This window comes from Nerophis ophidion, linkage group LG23 (assembly GCF_033978795.1).
Source record: "Nerophis ophidion isolate RoL-2023_Sa linkage group LG23, RoL_Noph_v1.0, whole genome shotgun sequence".
In the NCBI taxonomy this organism is placed as follows: Eukaryota; Metazoa; Chordata; class Actinopteri; order Syngnathiformes; family Syngnathidae; genus Nerophis; species Nerophis ophidion.
Genome location: NC_084633.1, coordinates 38,787,270 through 38,811,405, shown reverse-complemented (window position 1 = coordinate 38,811,405; position 24,136 = coordinate 38,787,270). Strand labels below are relative to the sequence as shown.

The 24,136-nt window shown below is 37.7% G+C and overlaps 2 protein-coding genes across 12 annotated transcripts in view; one reads left to right on the top strand and one right to left on the bottom strand.

The window, feature by feature from the left end:
- The window catches only part of tmem11 (transmembrane protein 11), a 62,152-nt gene that overhangs the window by 35,741 nt on the left and 2,275 nt on the right, over positions 1-24,136 (top strand). For all 8 annotated transcript variants that reach the window (XM_061884478.1, XM_061884481.1, XM_061884480.1 and 5 more), the window contains exons 4-7: positions 5,904-6,114; positions 7,733-7,825; positions 7,901-8,053; positions 17,675-17,881. In XM_061884478.1, coding sequence (XP_061740462.1) covers positions 5,904-6,114; positions 7,733-7,825; positions 7,901-8,053; positions 17,675-17,880 — 663 coding nt within the window. In that variant the 3' untranslated portion in view covers position 17,881. The remainder of the gene's footprint in view (positions 1-5,903; positions 6,115-7,732; positions 7,826-7,900; positions 8,054-17,674; positions 17,882-24,136) is intronic.
- The window catches only part of cramp1 (cramped chromatin regulator homolog 1), a 67,706-nt gene continuing 67,554 nt past the window's right edge, over positions 23,985-24,136 (bottom strand). For all 4 annotated transcript variants that reach the window (XM_061884475.1, XM_061884476.1, XM_061884473.1 and 1 more), the window contains exon 20: positions 23,985-24,136. This exon is cut by the window's right edge and continues 1,759 nt beyond it. The gene's annotated coding sequence lies outside the window, so the exon portion shown is untranslated.

Genomic DNA, 24,136 nt, shown 5'->3' with positions numbered 1-24,136 from the left:
TTTGTTTGTGGTGATACATGTTGATATTGTTTGTTTGTGGCGATACATGATGATATGCTTTGTTTGTGGTGATACATGTTGATATTGTTTGTTTGTGGCGATACATGATGATATGTTTTGTTTGTGGTGATACATGTTGATATTGTTTGTTTGTGGCGATACATGATGATATGCTTTGTTTGTGGTGATACATGTTGATATTGTTTGTTTGTGGCGATACATGATGATATGTTTTGTTTGTGGTGATACATGTTGATATTGTTTGTTTGTGGCGATACATGTTGATATTGTTTGTTTGTGGCGATACATGATGATATGTTTTGTTTGTGGTGATACATGTTGATATTGTTTGTTTGTGGCGATACATGATGATATGCTTTGTTTGTGGTGATACATGATGATATTGTTTGTTTGTGGCGATACATGATATGCTTTGTTTGCGGTGATACATGTTGATATTGTTGTTTATGGCGATACATGATGATATGCTTTGTTTGTGGCGATACATGTTGTTATTGTTTGTTTGTGGTGATACATGTTGATATTATTTGTTTGTGACGATACATGATGATATGCTTTGTTTGTGGTGATACATGTTGATATTGTTTGTGGCGATACATGGTGATATGCTTTGTTTGTGGTGATACATGTTGATATTGTTTGTTTGTGGCGATACATGATGATATGCTTTGTTTGTGGCGATACATGTTGATATTGTTTGTTTGTGGTGATACATGTTGATATTGTTTGTTTGTGGCGATACATGATGATATGCTTTGTTTGTGGTGATACATTTTGATATTGTTTGTGGCGATACATGATGATATGTTTTGTTTGTGGTGATACATGTTGATATTGTTTGTTTGTGGCGATACATGATGATATGCTTTGTTTGTGGTGATACATGTTGATATTGTTTGTTTGTGGTGATACATGTTGATGTTTGTTTGTGGCGATACATGATGATATGCTTTGTTTGTGGTGATACATGTTGATATTGTTTGTTTGTGGCGATACATGATGATATGCTTTGTTTGTGGTGATACATTTTGATATTGTTTGTGGCGATACATGATGATATGTTTTGTTTGTGGTGATACATGTTGATATTGTTTGTTTGTGGCGATACATGATGATATGCTTTGTTTGTGGTGATACATGTTGATATTGTTTGTTTGTGGTGATACATGTTGATGTTTGTTTGTGGCGATACATGATGATATGCTTTGTTTGTGGTGATACATGTTGATATTGTTTGTTTGTGGCGATACATGATGATATGCTTTGTTTGTGGTGATACATGTTGATATTGTTTGTTTGTGGCGATACATGATGATATGCTTTGTTTGTGGTGATACATGTTGATATTGTTTGTTTGTGGCGATACATGATGATATTGTTTGTTTGTGGCAATATATGATGATATGCTTTGTTTGTGGCGATACATGTTGATATTGTTTGTTTGTGGTGATACATGTTGATATTGTTTGTTTGTGGCGATACATGATGTTATGCTTTGTTTGTGGTGATACATGTTGATATTGTTTGTTTGTGGCGATACATGATGATATGCTTTGTTTGTGGTGATACATGTTGATATCGTTTGTTTGTGGCAATATATGATGATATGCTTTGTTTGTGGCGATACATGTTGATATTGTTTGTTTGTGGTGATACATGTTGATATTGTTTGTTTGTGGCGATACATGATGTTATGCTTTGTTTGTGGTGATACATGTTGATATTGTTTGTTTGTGGCGATACATGATGATATGCTTTGTTTGTGGTGATACATGTTGATATTGTTTGTTTGTGGCGATACATGATGATATGCTTTGTTTGTGGTGATACATGTTGATATTGTTTGTTTGTGGCGATACATGATGATATGCTTTGTTTGTGGTGATACATGTTGATATCGTTTGTTTGTGGCAATATATGATGATATGCTTTGTTTGTGGCGATACATGTTGATATTGTTTGTTTGTGGTGATACATGTTGATATTGTTTGTTTGTGGCGATACATGATGTTATGCTTTGTTTGTGGTGATACATGTTGATATTGTTTGTTTTTGTGGCGATACATGATGATATGCTTTGTTTGTGGTGATACATGTTGATATTGTTTGTTTGTGGCGATACATGATGATATGCTTTGTTTGTGGCGATACATGTTGATATTGTTTGTTTGTGGTGACACATGTTGATATTGTTTGTTTGTGGCGATACATGATGATATGCTTTGTTTGGGGTGATACATGTTGATATTGTTTGTTTGTGGCGATACATGATGATATGCTTTGTTTGTGGTGATACATGTTATTTGTTTGTTTGTGGCGATACATATTGATATTGTTTGTTTGTGGTGATACATGTTGATATTGTTGTTTGTGGCGATACATGATGATATGCTTTGTTTGTGGCGATACATGTTGTTATTGTTTGTCTGTGGTGATACATGTTGATATTATTTGTTTGTGACGATACATGATGATATGCTTTGTTTGTGGTGATACATGTTGATATTGTTTGTGGCGATACATGGTGATATGCTTTGTTTGTGGTGATACATGTTGATATTGTTTGTTTGTGGCGATACATGATGATATGCTTTGTTTGTGGCGATACATGTTGATATTGTTTGCTTGTGGTAATACATGTTGATATTGTTTGTTTGTGGCGATACATGATGATATGCTTTGTTTGTGGTGTTACAAGTTGATATTGTTTGTTTGTGGCGATACATGATGATATGCTTTGTTTGTGGCGATACATGTTGATATTGTTTGTTTGTGGGGATACATGATGATATGCTTTGTTTGTGGTGATACATGTTGATATTGTTTGTTTGTGGCGATACATGATGATATGCTTTGTTTGTGGTGATACATGTTGATATTGTTTGTTCGTGGCGATACATGTTGATATTGTTTGTTTGTGGTGATACATGATGATATAGTTTGTTTGTGGCCATACATGATAATATAGTTTGTTTGTGGTGATACATGTTGATATTGTTTGTTTGTGGCGATACATGTTGATATTGTTTGTTTGTGGTGATACATGATGATATAGTTTGTTTGTGGTGATACATGTTGATATTGTTTGTTTGTGGTGATACATGATGATATAGTTTGTTTGTGGCGATACATGTTGATATTGTTTGTTTGTGGTGATACATGATGATATAGTTTGTTTGTGGTGATACATGTTGATATTGTTTGTTTGTGGTGATACATGATGATATAGTTTGTTTGTGGCCATACATGATGATATGCTTTGTTTGTGGTGATACATGTTGATATAGTTTGTTTGTGGCGATACATGATGATATAGTTCGTTTGTGGCCATACATGATGATATGCTTTGTTTGTGGTGATACATGTTATTTGTTTGTTTGTGGCGATACATGTTGATATTGTTTGTTTGTGGTGCTACATGTTGATATTGTTTGTTTGTGGCGATACATGATGATATGCTTTGTTTGTGGCGATACATGTTGATATTATTTGTTTGTGGGGATACATGATGATATGCTTTGTTTGTGGTGATACATGTTGATATTGTTTGTTTGTGGCGATACATGATGATATGCTTTGTTTGTGGTGATACATGTTGATATTGTTTGTTCGTGGCGATACATGTTGATATTGTTTGTTTGTGGTGATACATGTTGATATTGTTTGTTCGTGGCGATACATGTTGATATTGTTTGTTTGTGGTGATACATGTTGATATTGTTTGTTCGTGGCGATACATGTTGATATTGTTTGTTTGTGGCGATACATGATGATATGCTTTGTTTGTGGTGATACATGTTATTTGTTTGTTTGTGGCGATACATGTTGATATTGTTTGTTTCTGGTGATACATGTTGATATTGTTTGTTTGTGGCGATACATGATGATATGCTTTGTTTGTGGTGATACATGTTGATATTGTTTGTTTGTGGCGATACATGATGATATGTTTTGTTTGTGGTGATACATGTTGATATTGTTTTTTGTGGCGATACATGATGATATGCTTTGTTTGTGGTGATACATGTTGATATTGTTTGTTTGTGGTGATACATGTTGATGTTTGTTTGTGGCGATACATGATGATATGCTTTGTTTGTGGTGATACATGTTGATATTGTTTGTTTGTGGCGATACATGATGATATGCTTTGTTTGTGGTGATACATGTTGATATTGTTTGTTTGTGGCGATACATGATGATATGCTTTGTTTGTGGTGATACATGTTGATATTGTTTGTTTGTGGCGATACATGATGATATGCTTTGTTTGTGGTGATACATGTTGATATCGTTTGTTTATGGCGATATATGATGATATGCTTTGTTTGTGGCGATACATGTTGATATTGTTTGTTTGTGGTGATACATGTTGATATCGTTTGTTTGTGGCGATACATGATGATATGCTTTGTTTGTGGTGATACATGTTGATATTGTTTGTTTTTGTGGCAATACATGATGATATGCTTTGTTTGTGGTGATACATGTTGATATTGTTTGTTTGTGGCGATACATGATGATATGCTTTGTTTGTGGCGATACATGTTGATATTGTTTGTTTGTGGTGACACATGTTGATATTGTTTGTTTGTGACGATACATGATGATATGCTTTGTTTGTGGTGATACATGTTGATATTGTTTGTTTGTGGCGATACTTGATGATATGCTTTGTTTGTGGTGATACATGTTATTTGTTTGTTTGTGGCGATACATGTTGATATTGTTTGTTTGTGGTGATACATGTTGATATTGTTTGTTTGTGGCGATACATGTTATTATTTGTTTGTGGGGATACATGATGATATGCTTTGTTTGTGGTGATACATGTTGATATTGTTTGTTTGTGGCGATACATGATGATATGCTTTGTTTGTGGTGATACATGTTGATATTGTTTGTTCGTGGCGATACATGTTGATATTGTTTGTTTGTGGTGATACATGATGATATAGTTTGTTTGTGGCCATACATGATGATATTGTTTGTTTGTGGTGATACATGATGATACAGTTTGTTTGTGGCGATACATGATGATATAGTTTGTTTGTGGCCATACATGATGATATTGTTTGTTTGTGGCCATACATGATGATATAGTTGGTTTGTGGCGATACATGATGATATTGTTTGTTTGTGGCCATACATGATGATATAGTTTGTTTGTGGCCATACATGGTGATATAGTTTGTTTGTGGCGATACATGTTGATATTGTTTGTTTGTGGCGATACATGTTGATATTGTTTGTTTGTGGCCATACATGATGATATAGTTTGTTTGTGGTGATACATGTTGATATTGTTTGTTTGTGGCCATACATGATGATATAGTTTGTTTGTGGTGATACATGTTGATATAGTTTGTTTGTGGCGATACATGATGATATAGTTTGTTTGTGGCGATACATGATGATATAGTTTGTTTGTGGCCATACATGATGATATAGTTTGTTTGTGGCGATACATGATGATATAGTTTGTTTGTGGCGATACATGATGATATAGTTTGTTTGTGGCGATACATGATGATATAGTTTGTTTGTGGCCATACATGATGATATAGTTTGTTTGTGGCCATACATGATGATATTGTTTGTTTGTGGCGATACATGATGATATGCTTTGTTTGTGGTGATACATGTTGATATTGTTTGTTTGTTGCGATACATGATGATATGCTTTGTTTGTGGTGATACATGTTGATATTGTTTGTTGCGATACATGATGATATGCTTTGTTTGTGGTGATACATGTTGATATAGTTTGTTTGTGGCGATACATGTTGATATAGTTTGTTTGCCCAGCCCTAAGTGTTCTAAAACGTAGGATGTCACAGAAAGAGGCGCTGACACACAGACTGTTTATGTTGACCCATCAGTTGTACACGCCAAGGACGGTGACCTTTGACCTGTCCAGCACAGACTCTCTGGACGGCGCTGCTGAGGCCATCATGAAGTGTTACGGCCAAGTGGACGTGCTCCTCAACAATGCTGGAATCAGTTACCGTGGCAACATACTGGACACCCAGCTGTCCGTTCACAAGGAAGTCATGGCAACCAATTACTTTGGGCCTGTGGCTCTCACGCAAGGTGAGTGGGTGTGGGGTCAAAGGTCAGGGGGGTTGTTGACGTGTTTCTCGGCAGATCAGTCCATAGTGGATCTAACATAATAGTGAGAGTCCAGTCCAGAGTGGATCTAACATAATAGTGAGAGTCCAGTCCAGAGTTGATCTAACATAATAGTGAGAGTCCAGTCCAGAGTTGATCTAACATAATAGTGAGAGTCCAGTCCAGAGTGGATCTAACATAATAGTGAGAGTCCAGTCCAGAGTGGATCCAACATAATAGTGAGAGTCCAGTCCAGAGTGGATCTAACATAATAGTGAGAGTCCAGTCCAGAGTGGATCTAACATAATAGTGAGAGTCCAGTCCAGAGTGGATCTAACATAATACTGAGAGTCCAGTCCATAGTGGATCTAACATAATAGTGTGCGAGTCCAGTCCATAGTGGATCTAACATAATAGTGAGAGTCCAGTCCATAGTGGATCTAACATAATAGTGTGAGAGTCCAGTCCAGAGTGGATCTAACATAATAGTGAGAGTCCAGTCCAGAGTGGATCTAACATAATAGTGAGAGTCCAGTACATAGTGGATCTAACATAATAGTGAGAGTCCAGTCCATAGTGGATCTAACATAATAGTGAGAGTCCAGTACATAGTGGATCTAACATAATAGTGAGAGTCCAGTACATAGTGGATCTAACATAATAGTGAGAGTCCAGTCCAGAGTGGATCTAACATAATAGTGAGAGTCCAGTACATAGTGGATCTAACATAATAGTGAGAGTCCAGTCCAGAGTGGATCTAACATAATAGTGAGAGTCCAGTACATAGTGGATCTAACATAATAGTGAGAGTCCAGTCCAGAGTGGATCTAACATAATAGTGAGAGTCCAGTACATAGTGGATCTAACATAATAGTGAGAGTCCAGTCCATAGTGGAGCTAACATAATAGTGTGCGAGTCCAGTCCATAGTGGATTTAACATAATAGTGAGAGTCCAGTCCATAGTGGATCTAACATAATAGTGAGAGTCCAGTCCATAGTGGATCTAACATAATAGTGTGAGAGTCCAGTCCATAGTGGATCTAACATAATAGTGAGAGTCCAGTCCATAGTGGATCTAACATAATAGTGAGAGTCCAGTCCATAGTGGATCTAACATAATAGTGTGAGAGTCCAGTCCATAGTGGATCTAACATAATAGTGTGAGAGTCCAGTCCATAGTGGATCTAACATAATAGTATGAGAGTCCAGTCCATAGTGGATCTAACATAATAGTGAGAGAGTCCAGTCCATAGTGGATCTAGCATAATAGTGTGAGAGTCCAGTCCATAGTGGATCTAACATAATAATTAAAGTCCAGTCCATAGTGGATGTAACATAATAGTGAGAGTCCAGTCCATAGTGGATCTAACATAATAATTAAAGTCCAGTCCATAGTGGATGTAACATAATAGTGAGAGTCCAGTCCATAGTGGATCTAACATAATAGTGAGAGTCCAGTCCATAGTGGATCCAACATAATAGTGAGAGTCCAGTCCATAATGGATCGAACATAATAGTTAGAGTCCATAGTGGGTCTCACGCAAGGTGAGTGGGTGTGGGGTCAAAGGTCAGAGAGGTTGTTGACGTGTTTCTCGGCAGCTCTCCTGCCCGCCATGGTCCGCAGGCGCAGCGGCCATGTTGTGGTCATCAGCAGCGTCCAGGGCAAGATCGCCATTCCTTACAGATCAGCCTGTGAGTTTGCTTCCTCCCGCCTCCTGTTTTCATCCTTTTGTTCATTCTGACAATCATCGTGCTGCATGTGCTCAGACTCCGCCTCCAAGCACGCCACCCAGGCCTACTTCGACTGCTTGCGGGCCGAGGTGGAGCGCTACGGCATCGCTGTGACCGTCATCAGCCCGGGATACATCAGGACTAACCTGTCCGTCAACGCCGTCACTGGGGACGGCTCCAAATATGGAGGTAAGGCTGCGGGAGATATAGAAACAATTAAAGCTGCAGGCAAATGACAACTTTAAAACATACCGGCTTAGCTCTGGCACCTGGCAGCCATCTTGGTATAGACGATCACAGCCCCTCCCTCACGAATGTTGGTGCGTGCGCACCAGCAGCAGACTGTACGGAAAAAAAAGGTCTCCCTCACTGAGTCTGCGCACGGCGACCATCTTTGAAATGGTTTACAACGCAGTGGTTCTTTGAAGGCTGATCAAATCTAAACAGTAGCAGTAATTAAAACTCTTTCATCAACTTTTAATCAGAAGGGTTCAATCTCTCTCCTGTGGTAGTTTGAAGCCAACACGACAAACACGCTCAGAAGAGATGATGTTTGAAAAAAGGTGACCGTTTTTTACAAAACTTTTGTTTTGAAGGGGGAATTGCAAACTTCCTGTTGATTTTGAAATGTCAATATATGAAATGTAGGTCTAAGTGAGACCTACATAGAGGTTTTTGTTTCATGTCGCCACGACATTCCTACTGGAAGTTACGGGCAGTTTTTTTCTGTGTTTTCTTCCTCGTAGCAGTTTTGTCTGTGTTTTCTTCCTAGGGGGCCCTAGAGCGCAATTTTGAGTTTTGGGGTTAGGTTTTTTGATTAGATCGCAATTTTCGCCAGTCCTGATGTGTGTGTCCAGTTTGAGTTTTGAAGCATGTTAAGGGGGTCAAATTACAGCTCAAAGAGGCAAAGGTGAGTGTTTTTACAAAACTTTTGTTTTGAAGGGGGAATTGCAAACGTCTTGTTGATTTTTGCTTAAGGATGTCATTTTATGAAATCTAGGTCTAAGTGGGACCTACATAGAGGTTTTTGTTTCATGTCGCTACGACATTCGTACTGGAAGTTACAGGTAGTTTTGTCTGTGTTTTCTTCCTAGGGGGCGCTAGAGCGCAATTTTGAGTTTTGGGGTTAGGTTTTTTGATTAGATCGCAATTTTCGCCAGTCCTGATGTGTGTGTCCAGTTTGAGTTTTGAAGCAAGTTAAGGGGGTCAAATTACAGCTCAAAGAGGCAAAGGTGAGTGTTTTTACAAAACTTTTGTTTTGAAGGGGGAATTGCAAACATCTTGTTGATTTTTGCTTAAGGATGTCAATGTATGAAATTTAGGTCTAAGTGAGACCTACATAGAGCTTTTTGTTTCATGTCGCTACGACATTCCTACTGGAAGTTACAGGTAGTTTTGTCTGGGTTTTCTTCCTAGGGGGCGCTAGAGCGCAATTTTGAGTTTTGGGGTTAGGTTTTTTGATTAGATCGCAATTTTCGCCAGTCCTGATGTGTGTGTCCAGTTTGAGTTTTGAAGCAAGTTAAGGGGGTCAAATTACAGCTCAAAGAGGCAAAGGTGAGTGTTCTTACAAAACTTTTGTTTTGAAGGGGGAATTGCAAACGTCTTGTTGATTTTTGCTTAAGGATGTCATCGTATGAAATCTAGGTCTAAGTGAGACCTACATAGAGGTTTTTGTTTCATGTCGCTACGACATTCCTACTGGAAGTTACAGGTAGTTTTGTCTGGGTTTTCTTCCTAGGGGGCGCAAGAGCGCAATTTTTAGTTTTGGGGTTAGGTTCTTTGATTAAATCGCAATGTTCGTCAGTCCTGATGTGTGTGTCAAATTTGGTGAGTTTTGAAGCATGTTAAGGGGGTCAAATTACAGCTCAAAGCTGCGTAATAATAATAAAGAAAGAATAAAACGCTAAAATTCAATAAGGTCCTCTGTCCCAAAGGGACATTCGGTCCCTAATTATATGATATAGTCATTTTACTCCAAATATGCTAACGTAATCATATGATATAGTCATTTTACTCCAAATATGCTAACGTAATCATATGATATAGTCATTTTACTCCAAATATGCTAACGTAATCATATGATATAGTCATTTTACTCCAAATATGCTAACGTAATCATATGATATAGTCATTTTACTCCAAATATGCTAACGTAATCATATGATATAGTCATTTTACTCCAAATATGCTAACGTAATCATATGATATAGTCATTTTACTCCAAATATGCTAACGTAATCATATGATATAGTCATTTTACTCCAAATATGCTAACGTAATCATATGATATAGTCATTTTACTCCAAATATGCTAACGTAATCATATGATATAGTCATTTTACTCCAAATATGCTAACGTAATCATATGATATAGTCATTTTACTCCAAATATGCTAACGTAATCATATGATATTGTCATTTTACTCCAAATATGCTAACGTAATCATATGATATAGTCATTTTACTCCAAATATGCTAACGTAATCATATGATATAGCCATTTTACTCCAAATATGCTAACGTAATCATATGATATAGTCATTTTACTCCAAATTTGGAGGTAAGGCTGCAGGAAAGGGGCTTCACGGTGGAAGAGGGGTTAGTGTGTCTGCCTCACAATACGAAGGTCCTGCAGTCCTGGGTTCAAATCCAGGCTCGGGATCTTTCTGTGTGGAGTTTGCATGTTCTCCCCGTGAATGCGTGGGTTCCCTCCGGGTACTCCGGCTTCCTCCCACTTCCAAAGACATGCACCTGGGGATAGGCCCCTCCCACCTCCAAAGACATGCACCTGGGGATAAGCCCCTCCCACCTCCAAAGACATGCACCTGGGGATAGGCCCCTCCCACCTCCAAAGACATGCACCTGGGGATAGGCCCCTCCCACTTCCAAAGACATGCACCTGGGGATAGGCCCCTCCCACCTCCAAAGACATGCACCTGGGGATAGGCCCCTCCCACCTCCAAAGACATGCACCTGGGGATAGGCCCCTCCCACTTCCAAAGACATGCACCTGGGGATAGGCCCCTCCCACCTCCAAAGACATGCACCTGGGGATAGGTTGATTGGCAACACTAAATGGTCCCTAGTGTGTGAATGTTGTCTGTCTATCTGCGTTGGCCCTGTGATGAGGTGGCGACTTGTCCACGGTGTACCACGCCTTCCGCCCGATTGTAGCTGAGATAGGCGCCAGCGCCCCCCGCGACCCCAAAAAGGGAATAAGCGGTAGAAAATGGATGGATGGATGGGCTGCAAGAAATACAGTAACATAGTAATATTATATTGTCATTTTGCTCCAAATATGGTAACATAATAATATGATATTGTCATTTTACTCCAAAATGGAGGTAAGGCTGCAGGAAATACAGTAGCATCATCATATTGTCTTTATACTCCAAATTAGGGCTGGGCAATATGGCCTTTTTTCATATCCCGATTATTTTTAGGCCCATGTCATGATACAGCATATATATGTGGATATTTTGCCTTAGCCTTGAATGAACACTTGATACATATAATGACAGCAGTATGATGATTCTATGTGTCTACATTCAAACATTCTTCTCATACTGCATGCAGAGAGGGAAACCACAACTAAAAGTGTATTTATTAAACAGTTATTAAGCGGTGGCACAAACATTCATGTCATTTCTAAACAAAAAGTGCAAAATTGCCAGAGACATTTTAAGTGTCAAATAAAAATGAGCTGCATAATAGGAAATCAAATAGTATTCCTCCTTGGCTATGTGGAAGGTTACTACGGACGTTATGAAATTCTTTTTTTTTTTCATACGGTGTTGATGTGGTGTGGAAATGTTTGCCTCGGCATTTTGAGGGTGTGGGCGTGTGGCACCGAATGGAGATGTTGACATGCGGAGTTTCAAGCACTCTTCATTCTGTAGCGGGTGACTTTTCAAGTGATGCTACACATTAGCAGTAATGCTACTTTTGGTAGCAACGCTTCAGCACCACACTTGATAAATTACGGTTGTCTATTCGACATCTTCCCACTTGAAGCCATCCATCCATCCATTTCCTACCGCTTATTCCCTTTTGGGGTCGCGGGGGGCGCTGGCGCCTATCTCAGCTACAATCGGGCGGAAGGCGGGGTACACCCTGGACAAGTCGCCACCTCATCGCAGGGCCAACACAGATAGACAGACAACATTCACACTCACATTCACACACTAGGGACCATTTAGTGTTGCCAATCAACCTATCCCCAGGTGCATGTCTTTGGAGGTGGGAGGGGCCTATCCCCAGGTGCATGTCTTTGGAGGTGGGAGGGGCCTATCCCCAGGTGCATTTCTTTGGAAGTGGGAGGAAGCCGGAGTACCCGGAGGGAACCCACGCATTCACGGGGAGAACATGCAAACTCCACACAGAAAGATCCCGAGCCTGGATTTGAACCCAGGACTACAGGACCTTCGTATTGTGAGGCAGACGCACTAACCCCTCTTCCACCGTGAAGCCACAATGTCTGTAGTGTTTCATGCATATTTTTTTGTGCATTCATAATGTTTTGGCGCTCGCATTAACAACATTCGCTAATATGCTAACGCGAGTGTCTGTGATAGTATTATCCACTTGCAAAGGCATTGTTTTTTTTGTATTTTTTCTCAGTAAATTCACCAAAAGGTACCCGTAGACTTATATATCTGCAGCTTTTATATGGAAAACCTATTTTTTTTCTTCAAAATTTTATAGGTGCAACTAGAGATGACACATAATATCGGGCTGCCAATATCGTCAGCCGATAAATGCTTTAAAATGTAATATATCGGAAAAAAACACAATAAACAATGATAATAATAAATAATATAATATATATAATATATTTTATATATAATATATGAATAATATAAATATATTCTACATTTAAGTGCAGTCAAGGAACATATGCATTATACAGTCTGATGGCTGTCGGTATGAAGGACCTCCTCTGTGGTTCTGTGTTACATTTTGGGAGTCTGAGCCTTCCACTGAACGTGCTCATTCTCTCCACAAGGTCCGAGTGTAGTGGGTGGGAGGTGTTGTCCATAATGGCTAGCAGTATTGCTAGACTTCTCTCTGACACCACCGCCAGAGAGTCTAGCTCCACTCCCACCACGTTACTGGCCTTCTCTACCAGCTTGTCCAGTCTGTTTGCGTCCCTCGCTCTCAAGAAGACGCCCGCCACCACCGATAATAATGCTGTCACTGTAACAATACAGTTGATAATCATCCATCCATCTTCTTCCGCTTATCCGAGGTCGGGTCGCGGGGGCAGCAGCCTAAGCAGAGAAGCCCAGACTTCCTTCTCCCCAGCCACTTGGTCCAGCTCCTCCCGGAGGATCCCGAGGCCTTCCCAGGCCAGCCAGGAGACATAGTCTTCCCAACGTGTCCTGGGTCTTCCCCGTGGCCTCCTACCGGTTGGACGTGCCCTAAACACCTCCCTAGGGAGGTGCTCGGGTGGCATCCTGACCAGATGCCCGAACCACCTCATCTGGCTCCTCTCCATGTGAAGGAGCAGCGGCTTTACTTTGAGTTCCTCCCGGATGGCAGAGCTTCTCACCCTATCTCTAAGGGAGAGACCTGGAAACTCATTTGGGCCGCTTGTACCCGTGATCTTGTCCTTTCGGTCATGACCCAAAGCTCATGACCATAGGTGAGGATGGGAACGTAGATCGACCGGTAAATTGAGAGCTTTGCCTTCCGGCTCAGCTCCTTCTTCACCACAACAGATCGGTACAACGTCCGCATTACTGAAGACGCCGCACCGATCCGCCTGTCGATCTCACGATCCACTCTTCCCTCACTCGTGAACAAGACTCCTAGGTACTTGAACTCCTCCACTTGGGGCAGGGTCTCCTCCCCAACCCGGAGATGGCACTCCACCCTTTTCCGGGCGAGAACCATGGACTCTGACTTGGAGGTGCTGATTCTCATCCCGTTCGCTTCACATTAGGCTGTGAACCGATCCATAAATTATGATAATAATAATAATAATAATGTTGTCACTGTAACAATACAGTTGATGATAATAATAATAATGATAATAATAATGTTGTCACTGTAATAATACAGTTAAAAATGATAATAATGTCACTGTGACAATACAGTTGATAATAATAATAATAATAATGATAATAATGTTGTCACTGTAACAATAAAGTTGATAATAATAATAATAATGTTTTCACTGTAACAATACAGTTCATAATAATAATAATAATGTTGTCACTGTGACAATACAGTTTAGAATAATAATAATGATGTTGTCACTGTAATAATACAGTTGATAATGATAATAATAATGTCACTGTTACAATACAGTTGATAATAATAATAATAATAATGATAATAATGTTGTCACTGTAACAATACAGTTCATAATAATAATAATAATAATGTTTTCACTGTAACAATACAGTTCATAATAATAATAATGTTGTCACTCTGACAATACAGTTGATAATAATAATAATAATGATAATAATGTTGTCACTGTAACAATACAGTTGATAATAATAATAATAATAATGTTTTCACTGTAACAATACAGTTCATAATAATGATGTTGTCACTGTAATAATACAGTTGATAATGATAATAATAATGTAACTGTTACAATACAGTTGATAATAATAATAATAATAAAGATAATGTTGTCACTGTAACAATACAGTTCATAATAATAATAATAATGTTTTCACTGTAGCAATACAGTTCATAATAATAATAATAATAATGTTGTCACTGTGACAATACAGTTGATAATAATAATAATAAAGATAATGTTGTCACTGTAACAATACAGTTCATAATAATGTTTTCACTGTAACAATACAGTTGATAATAATGATAATAATGTTGTCACTGTAACAATACAGTTTAGAATAATAATAATGATGTTGTCACTGTAATAATACAGTTGATAATAATAATAGTAATGATAATGTTGTCACTGTAACAATACAGTTCATAATAATAATAATAATGTTTTCACTGTAGCAATACAGTTCATAATAATAATAATAATAATGTTGTCACTGTGACAATACAGTTGATAATAATGATAATATTGTCACTGTAACAATACAGTTTAGAATAAGAATAATAATGCTTTCACTGTAACGATACAGTTCATAATAATAATAATAATGTTGTCACTGTGACAATGCAGTTGATAATAATGATAATAATAATGTTGTCACTGTAACAATACAGTTGATGATTAAAATAATAATAATATTGTTGTCACTAACAATACAGTTGACAATAATGATAATAATAATGTTTTCACTGTAACAATTAGAGATGCGCGGATAGGCAATTATATCATCCGCAACCGCATCACTAAAGTCATCATCCACCCACCATCCACCCGAACCATCATTTTATCAAAACCGCACGCGCCCGTTGTTATATATCAGGGGTCGGCAACCTTTACCACTCAAAGAGCTATTTTGACCCGTTTCACAGAGTGAAGAAGACAGTGGGAGACGCAACCATTCTTGCAAATATTTGCTGGTGCTCATCCAGATAACGAGAATAAGGGCGTGCTATGAAGCCATTGCCTTTGACGCCTTCTACAACATGTACAAACTGCTTGCCAGTCCAGCAACATGTTGTATGTGGCTTCCGCAGATACACGTACAAGATTGCAAGGCATACTGGGTGATACAGAGTACACTGATGGTTGTGATATAAACAACTTTAACACTCTTACTAATATGCACCACACTGTGAAGCCACACCAAACAACAATGACAAACACATTTCGGGAGAGCATAGTCACAGTAACACAACATAAACGCAACACAACAAATACCCAGAATCCTTTGTATCCATGACTCTTCCCGACTATATTTTACACCCCCGCGCCCCCAACCCTGCCCACCTTACCGACGCACGGTTGATAATAATGATAATAATAATAATGTTGTCACTGTAACAATACAGTTGATAATAATGATAATAATAATAATGTTGTCACTGTAACAATACAGTTGATAATAATGATAATAATAATAATAATGTTGTCACTGTAACAATACAGTTGATAATAACGATAATAATAATGTTCACTGTTACAATACAGTTGATAATAATAATAATAATATTGTCACTAACAATACAGTTGACAATAATGATAATAATGTTGTCACTGTAACAATACAGTTTATAGTAATAATAATAATGTTGTCACTGTAACAATGCAGTTGATACTGATAATATTAATAATAATGAATAATAATCTCACTGTAACAATACAGTTGATAATGATAATAATGTTGTCACTGTAACAATACAGTTGATGATTATAATAATAATAATAATATTGTCACTAACAATACAGTTGACAATAATGATAATAATGTTGTCACTTTAACAATAAAGTTGATAGTAATAATAATAATGATTAATAATGTTGTCACTGTAACAATACAGTTGATAATAATAATGTTGTCACTAACAACACAGTTGATAATAATAAAATAATAATGTTGTCACTGTAACAATACCGTTGATAATGATGATAATAATAATAATAATGTTCACTGTTACAATACAGTTGATAATAATAAAATAATATTTTTTTACTGTAACAATACAGTTCATAATAATAATAATAATAATGATGTTGTCACTTTGACAATATAGTTGATGATAATAATAATACAAATAATGTTGTCACTAACAATACAGTTGACAAGAATGTTAATAATGTTGTCACTGTAACAATAAAGTTGATAGTAATAATAATAATGTCACTGTAACAATGCAGTTGATACTGATAATATTAATAATAATGAATAATAATGTCACTGTAACAATACAGTTGATAATAATAATAATAATGTCACTGTAACAATACAGTTGATAATAATAATAATAATGTCACTGTAACAATACAGTTGATAATAATAAAATAATGTGGTCACTGTAAGAATACAGTTGATAATAATAATAATAATGTCACTGTAACAATACAGTTGATAATAATAAAATAATGTTGTCACTGTTACAATACAGTTGACAATAATACAATAATAATAATGTTGTCACTGTTACAATACAGTTGACAATAATACAATAATAAAAATGTTGTCACTGTTACAATACAGTTGACAATAATACAATAATAATAATGTTTTCACTGTAACAATACAGTTGGTTGACATGTTATTTCTAGTGGCGTCTGGCCAGGAAATGTGCAGCAACCACAGCAACACAACACAATACAGCAGACTAATGATACCACTGTGGCTGATAATAGACATTTGATTAGATAATGATACTGCACCTTGATGATTAGGGATGGTAGCGTTCACATTTGAGCTAATCCGGCTACATTATCTCCATACCTGGGAATGGATACTGCTACTCAACAGTTGTGATTGTGTTCAACTTTAGTGATGCGGTTGCGGATGATATAATGGAATGTTGAATGTAAGACATGAAGTGATGTCTGATGACATGTACAATGCACTTGCACTTCCCTGCCCTGACACCAGATGGCACTACTCTGCAGGCTGCTGACTTCATTTGATGTCACAAAGGAAATCTTTTCTCTTCCTTCCCAAAATACTGACATACTGTCTTGCTTTACAAAGTGCTGAATGGATTTGTCCTGAGAGGAAGACTTTAGATGCACCTCATTGTTGACTTGGTGGACAACATTTCTGATCAGGCAGAGCAGGGGGCAGCCTTCAGACACGGGACAACACATCATTGTCGACTTGGTGGACAACATTTCTGATCAGGCAGAGCAGGGGGCAGCCTTCAGACACAGGACAACACATCATTGTTGATGTTTGATGTTTGCAGTGGTGGACCCCACAACGGCCACAGGTCATGACCCCAGAGACGTGGCCCAGGCCATCCTGAGAGCCGTGCGTGTCAAGAGTCAAGACCTAATCCTGGCTGGACCACTGCCCACTGCTGCCATCTACCTGCGCACGCTATGCCCCGCCCTCTTCTTCGCCATCACCAACTATCGTGCTCGCAAGCAGCACAAACACAAACATACTTGAGGTATTTACCACTTCTGATCACTAATAGTACCACTTTCATCACTAATAGTACCACTTTCCTCACTAATAGTACCACTTTCATCACTAATAGTACCACTTTCATCACTAATAGTACCACTTTCATCACTAATAGTACCACTTTCATCACTAATAGTACCACTTTCATCACTAATAGTACCACTTTTAATCACTAATAGTACCACTTTCCTAACTAATAGTACCACTTTTAATCAATAATAGTACCACTTTCATCACTAATAGTACCACTTTCATCACTAATAGTACCACTTTCATCACTAATAGTACCACTTTTAATCACTAATAGTACCACTTTCCTAACTAATAGTACCACTTTTAATCAATAATAGTACCACTTTCATCACTAATAGTACCACTTTCATCACTAATAGTACCACTTTCCTCACTAATAGTACTACTTCTGATCACTAATAGTACCACTTTCCTCACTAATAGTACTACTTCTGATCACTAATAGTACCACTTCTGATCACTAATAGTACCACTTTCATCACTAATAGTACCACTTTCATCACTAATAGTACCACTTTCATCACTAATAGTACCACTTTTAATCACTAATAGTACCACTTTCCTAACTAATAGTACCACTTTTAATCAATAATAGTACCACTTTCATCACTAATAGTACCACTTTCATCACTAATAGTACCACTTTTAATCACTAATAGTACCACTTTCCTAACTAATAGTACCACTTTTAATCACTAATAGTACCACTTTCATCACTAATAGTACCACTTTTGATCACTAATAGTACCACTTTTCTCACTAATAGTACCACTTTTAATCAATAATAGTACCACTTTCCTCACTAATAGTACCACTTTTAATCACTAATAGTACTACTTTCCTCACTAATAGTACCACTTTTAATCACTACTATTACCACCATGATAGCTTTTGTTATTAGTTTTTAAGTCAACTATTATACTTTTTATTTGATTAACTATTAGTTTTTATGTTGACTAGTGTAAATAAATGGTTAACGACACTAGTTTTATGTTCTTAACGATTATAGTGTTGGTTATTATATTTAGTGTTATAGTCAGAGGTGGGTAGAGTAGCCAGAAATTGTACTCAAGTAAGAGTACAGTTACTTTAGAGATTTATTACTCAAGTAAAAGTAAGGAGTAGTCACCCAAATATTTACTTGAGTAAAAGTGAAAAGTATGTTGTGAAAAAACTACTCAAGTACTGAGTAACTGATGAGTAACCTGATTACGGCAACAAATAATGCACAAAAACCTAAAAATAGCAACGAGCAAACTCAGAGCCAGGAATATCTCTTAAGCAACTAAAACAATAATATATATTAAATAATAGTACATTAAAATAAAATAAAATAAAAATGGCACATTGAGCCACAATAACTTAACAGCATTCATTGATTTGATTGATTGATTGATTAAAACTTGTATTAGTAGATCACACAGTACAGTACATATTCTCTACAATTGACCACTAAATGGTAACACCCCAATAAGTTTTTCAACCTTAATCAATTACTTAATAAATGACCAAGTCGAGGTGATCTACCTCATATATACATACACACACATATCACATATATATATATATATATATACATTTATATATACAGTATATGATTTATATTTATTTATTTTGCCGTTTTTGTTGACATGTTGAAGGTGTTTTAATGAATATACATGCATGTTTAACATATAGATTCCTATATTTCATGAAGACAAGACTATAAGTCGGTGTATTACCTGATTCTGATGACTTGCATTGATTGGAATCAGACGTCCATGTTTTCAAATGGAGGACAAAAAAAGTTCCTCTTTTCTGTCTAATACCACATGAAAGTCGTTGGTTTTTGGCATCTTATTTGTCCAGCTTCCATATTCGTTTTTATACACTTTACAAGAAATACATTGGCGGCAAACTCCGTAGCTTGCTAGCTTGTTTGCGCTGGCTTTCGGAGACTCTTATTTTGTTAGCGCAGGCGCGATGGAGCGGCGCTTTTATTGTGAAGACAGGAACTGTGCGATCAGTCTTTAGGTTTTTGACGGGAAGTACGGTTGAAATAAAAAAAGTGTCTTTTTTCCTTTACAATTTTGATTGATTGCTTGATTGATTAAAACTTGTATTATTAGATCACACAGTACAGTACATATTCCGTACAATTGACCACTAAATGGTAACACCCCAATAAGTTTTTCAACTTGTTTAAGTCGGGTCATGTGACCGCCTGGCTCTGTTTGATTGGTCCAACGTCACCAGTGACTGCATGTGATTGGTGAAAAGCAGGCATGAGTAGATCCTACTTTGAATCTCTGTCATAAACCAAAACAAACATTAATAGATCGATAAAAAAAAGTAGCGAGTAGCGAGCTGAATGTAGATAAATGGAACGGAGTAAAAGTAGCGTTTCTTCTCTATAAATATACTCAAGTAAAAGTAAAAGTATGTTGCATAAAAACTACTCGTAGAAGTACAATTCATCCCAAAAGTTACTCAAGTAAATGTAGCGCGTTACTACCCACCTCTGGTAAAGAGTAAGTGTTTTGTTTCACTATCGTTGTGGTTTAGTGTAAGCGGTTCTCAAGCCGAGTGGTTAAAGCAGCTATCTTCCAATCAAAGGGAAGGGAGTTCATGGGTCAGGTCCATCTATCGCTAACTTGGAAATCTCCACTCACACTTTTATATCATAGTTTACCGTGAACGCGTCGCAATTAAATATGTTATTGGGGCCTGAAATCTCACTTTCAGTGGGCCAGGGATAGCTAAGTAGTGGAAGCAGCTACCTCCCAATCAAAGGGTACAGGGTTCAAATCCCAGTAATGACCATCCATAACTAGGAAAGCTCCAGCCGGATGAGGTAGTATTTTATATCACAGATTACCTAGACAGGTTCGCAATTAAATATGTCATTGGGGCCCGAAATGTGTCCGTAAGACATCCAAGGATAGCTGAATGGTTAAAGCTCCTAACTCCCAATCAAAGGGCACTGGGTTCAAATCCCAGGCAATTTGATCGGTAACTAGGAAAGCTATTGTTTTGTATCATAGTTTACTGAGACAGGTTATCAATTAAATATGTCATTGGCGCCCAAAATCTGTCCGTAAGACATCCAAGGATAGCTGAATGGTTAAAGCAGCTAACTCCCAATCCAAGAGTGCAAGGATCAAATCCCTGCCAGGTTCACAGGTAACTATGAAAACTCCGGCAGCAAGTGTAAATGTTTTATATTATAGCTCACTGAGACAGGTTCGCGATTAAATATGTCATTGGGGCCCGAAATCTTGTCTAAAGAAGACCTGGGATAGCTGAATGGTTAAAGCTCCTAACTCCCAATCAAAGGGCACTGGGTTCAAATCCCAGGCAAGTTGATCGGTAACTAGGAAAGCTGTTGTTTTGTATCATAGTTTACTGAGACAGGTTATCAATTAAATATGTCATTGGGGCCCGAAATCTTGTCTAAAGAAGACCAGGGATAGCTGAATGGTTAAAGCTCCTACCTCCCAATCAAAGGGCACTGGGTTCAAATCCCAGGCAAGTTGATCGGTAACTAGGAAAGCTATTGTTTTGTATCATAGTTTACTGAGACAGGTTATCAATTGAATATGTCATTGGGGCCCGAAATCTTGTCTAAAGAAGACCAGGGATAGCTGAATGGTTAAAGCTCCTAACTCCCAATCAAAGGGCACTGGGTTCAAATCCCAGGCAAGTTGATCGGTAACTAGGAAAGCTGTTGTTTTGTATCATGGTTTACTGAGACAGGTTATCAATTAAATATGTCATTGGGGCCCGAAATCTTGTCTAAAGAAGACCAGGGATAGCTGAATGGTTAAACAGCTAGCTCCCAATCAAAGGGTCCTGGGTTCAAATCCCAGTCAGGTCGATCGGCTTGCCAAGCCAAGGGGTGTGGGGTGGTGGACAATGTGGGGGTGCATCACCTCCCCCACACAAAGTAAAGCTAAGTGGTAGCTGCTTAATTAACTTATAGTTAAAAAGGTAAGTATGGGTAATAATAAATAGTCTATAGTCCAAAAGTCTAAGGGTAATTTCGGGGGTTAGCTCCTCCTGAGGCTAAAGTTGGTAAGTGTACCATCGGTAATTCCTGGCTGGGATGGGTGGGAATAGGAACATGAATAATTAATCAGTGTGAGTGTTGACCAATCAGCTCTCCTCGGTCTGACCAACAATTAGTCAATTAGTTAATAAAAATAAAAAAAAGTACCAATAACTACAACAAATTGGAATAATTGTTCTATTCCAATAATTGATTGGATGAATAAAAAGGATGGATATTAAGAACACTATTAAGAAAAGGTAATTGCATATCACTTATTAAAATTATGCTTTATCTTTTTTTCAGCATCCAATTATTCATTTATATTTTTTATTATTCAATTGCAGCTAGTCATTTATTTTTCTTTTTTTTTCATTATCTAATTAGAATTTGTTCTCTCTTCAATCATTCCAATTTGTTGTATTTATTTATTTTTTATTAACTAATTGACTAATTGTTGGTCAGACCGAGGAGAGCTGATTGGTCAACACTCACACTGATTAATTATTCATGTTCCTATTCCCACCCATCCCAGCCAGGAATTACCGATGGTACACTTACCAACTTTAGCCTCAGGAGGAGCTAACCCCCGAAATTACCCTTAGACTTTTGGACTATAGACTATTTATTATTATTATTATTACCCATACTTACCTTTTTAACTATAAGTTAATTAACCAGCTACCACTTAGCTTTACTTTGTGTGGGGGAGGTGATGCACCCCCACATTGTCCACCACCCCACACCCCTTGGCTTGGCAAGCCGATCGACCTGACTGGGATTTGAACCCAGGACCCTTTGATTGGGAGCTAGCTGTTTAACCATTCAGCTATTCTTGGTCTTCTTAAGGACGGATTTCGGGCCCCAATGACATATTCAATTGATAACCTGTCTCAGTAAACTATGATACAAAACAACAGCTTTCCTAGTTACCGATCAACTTGCCTGGGATTTGAACCCAGTGCCCTTTGATTGGGAGTTAGGAGCTTTAACCATTCAGCTATCCCTGGTCTTCTTTAGACAAGATTTCGGGCCCCAATGACATATTTAATCGCGAACCTGTCTCAGTGAGCTATAATATAAAACATTTACACTTGCAGCTGGAGTTCTCATAGTTACCTGTGAACCTGGCAGGGATTTGATCCTTGCACTCTTGGATTGGGAGTTAGCTGCTTTAACCATTCAGCTATCCTTGGATGTCTTACGAACAGATTTTGGGCCCCAATGACATATTTAATTGAGCACCTGTCTCACTACTGAAAAAGAAACACTGAGTCCTCACTGAGATTTGAACCCAGTTCCCCTTGCTCGATGGTCAACAGTGTTAACCACTCAGCTGTCCTGGGTCTTATTAGGCTGTGAATTCGGGGCCCTAATGACAAATGTAATCAAGGACTTCTTTCTCTCTCATTTCACCAAAACTAATGGAGAGGAAGTACGAGCAGACATTCCATGCGGTGTAGACCGACATAAATCTCACCCAGAGTTAAATTGCTCTCACTACTGATGTTTGGACAAGTGTAGCCTACCTTGGCAATACATGCCACTACATTGGAGACTCGAATATGAAGTCAATCCCCCTTACCACCATGCCACTAGAGGAAAGACATTCAGCATCCAACATTATAGAATGGTAGCCAGCTTTGGAATTCCCCTAAGCAAAATGATTGCTATTGTGCAGGACAATGGTGCACTTTATAAAAAAAAAACAAAAACATTTTTGTAACACTTGCCTTGTTTTATTTGGCAAGTGGAAAGGACTTGGTGCCAGTATGCGGTTTTTTTAATTAAAGTATTGGAAATGTTAGAAATGTAGTTTGGCTCTTTTATCTGATTATTAATCCATTAATCGAAGTAATAATCCACAGATTAATCGATTATCAAATTAATTGTTGGTTGCAGCCCCAATATATATATATAGTTGTGTGATATTCCGACATGTTTGCAGCACAAACAAAAGTGATTTAAATGTCAAAGTTGCAGTTGTGCTAAAAGACATTTCAATCATGGACTTGGAGAGCAGAAGTAAGTTTTCTACACAACTTTATGCACACCATAGAAAGACATTTGTAGCAAGTGAACATTTTAAGTTAAAGAAGCACTTAGTTCAGCAATAAATAGTTAGATGTTACAAAATGTAGAAGAAATCCTTCATGAGCAGCAGAACTAGTGTTACTA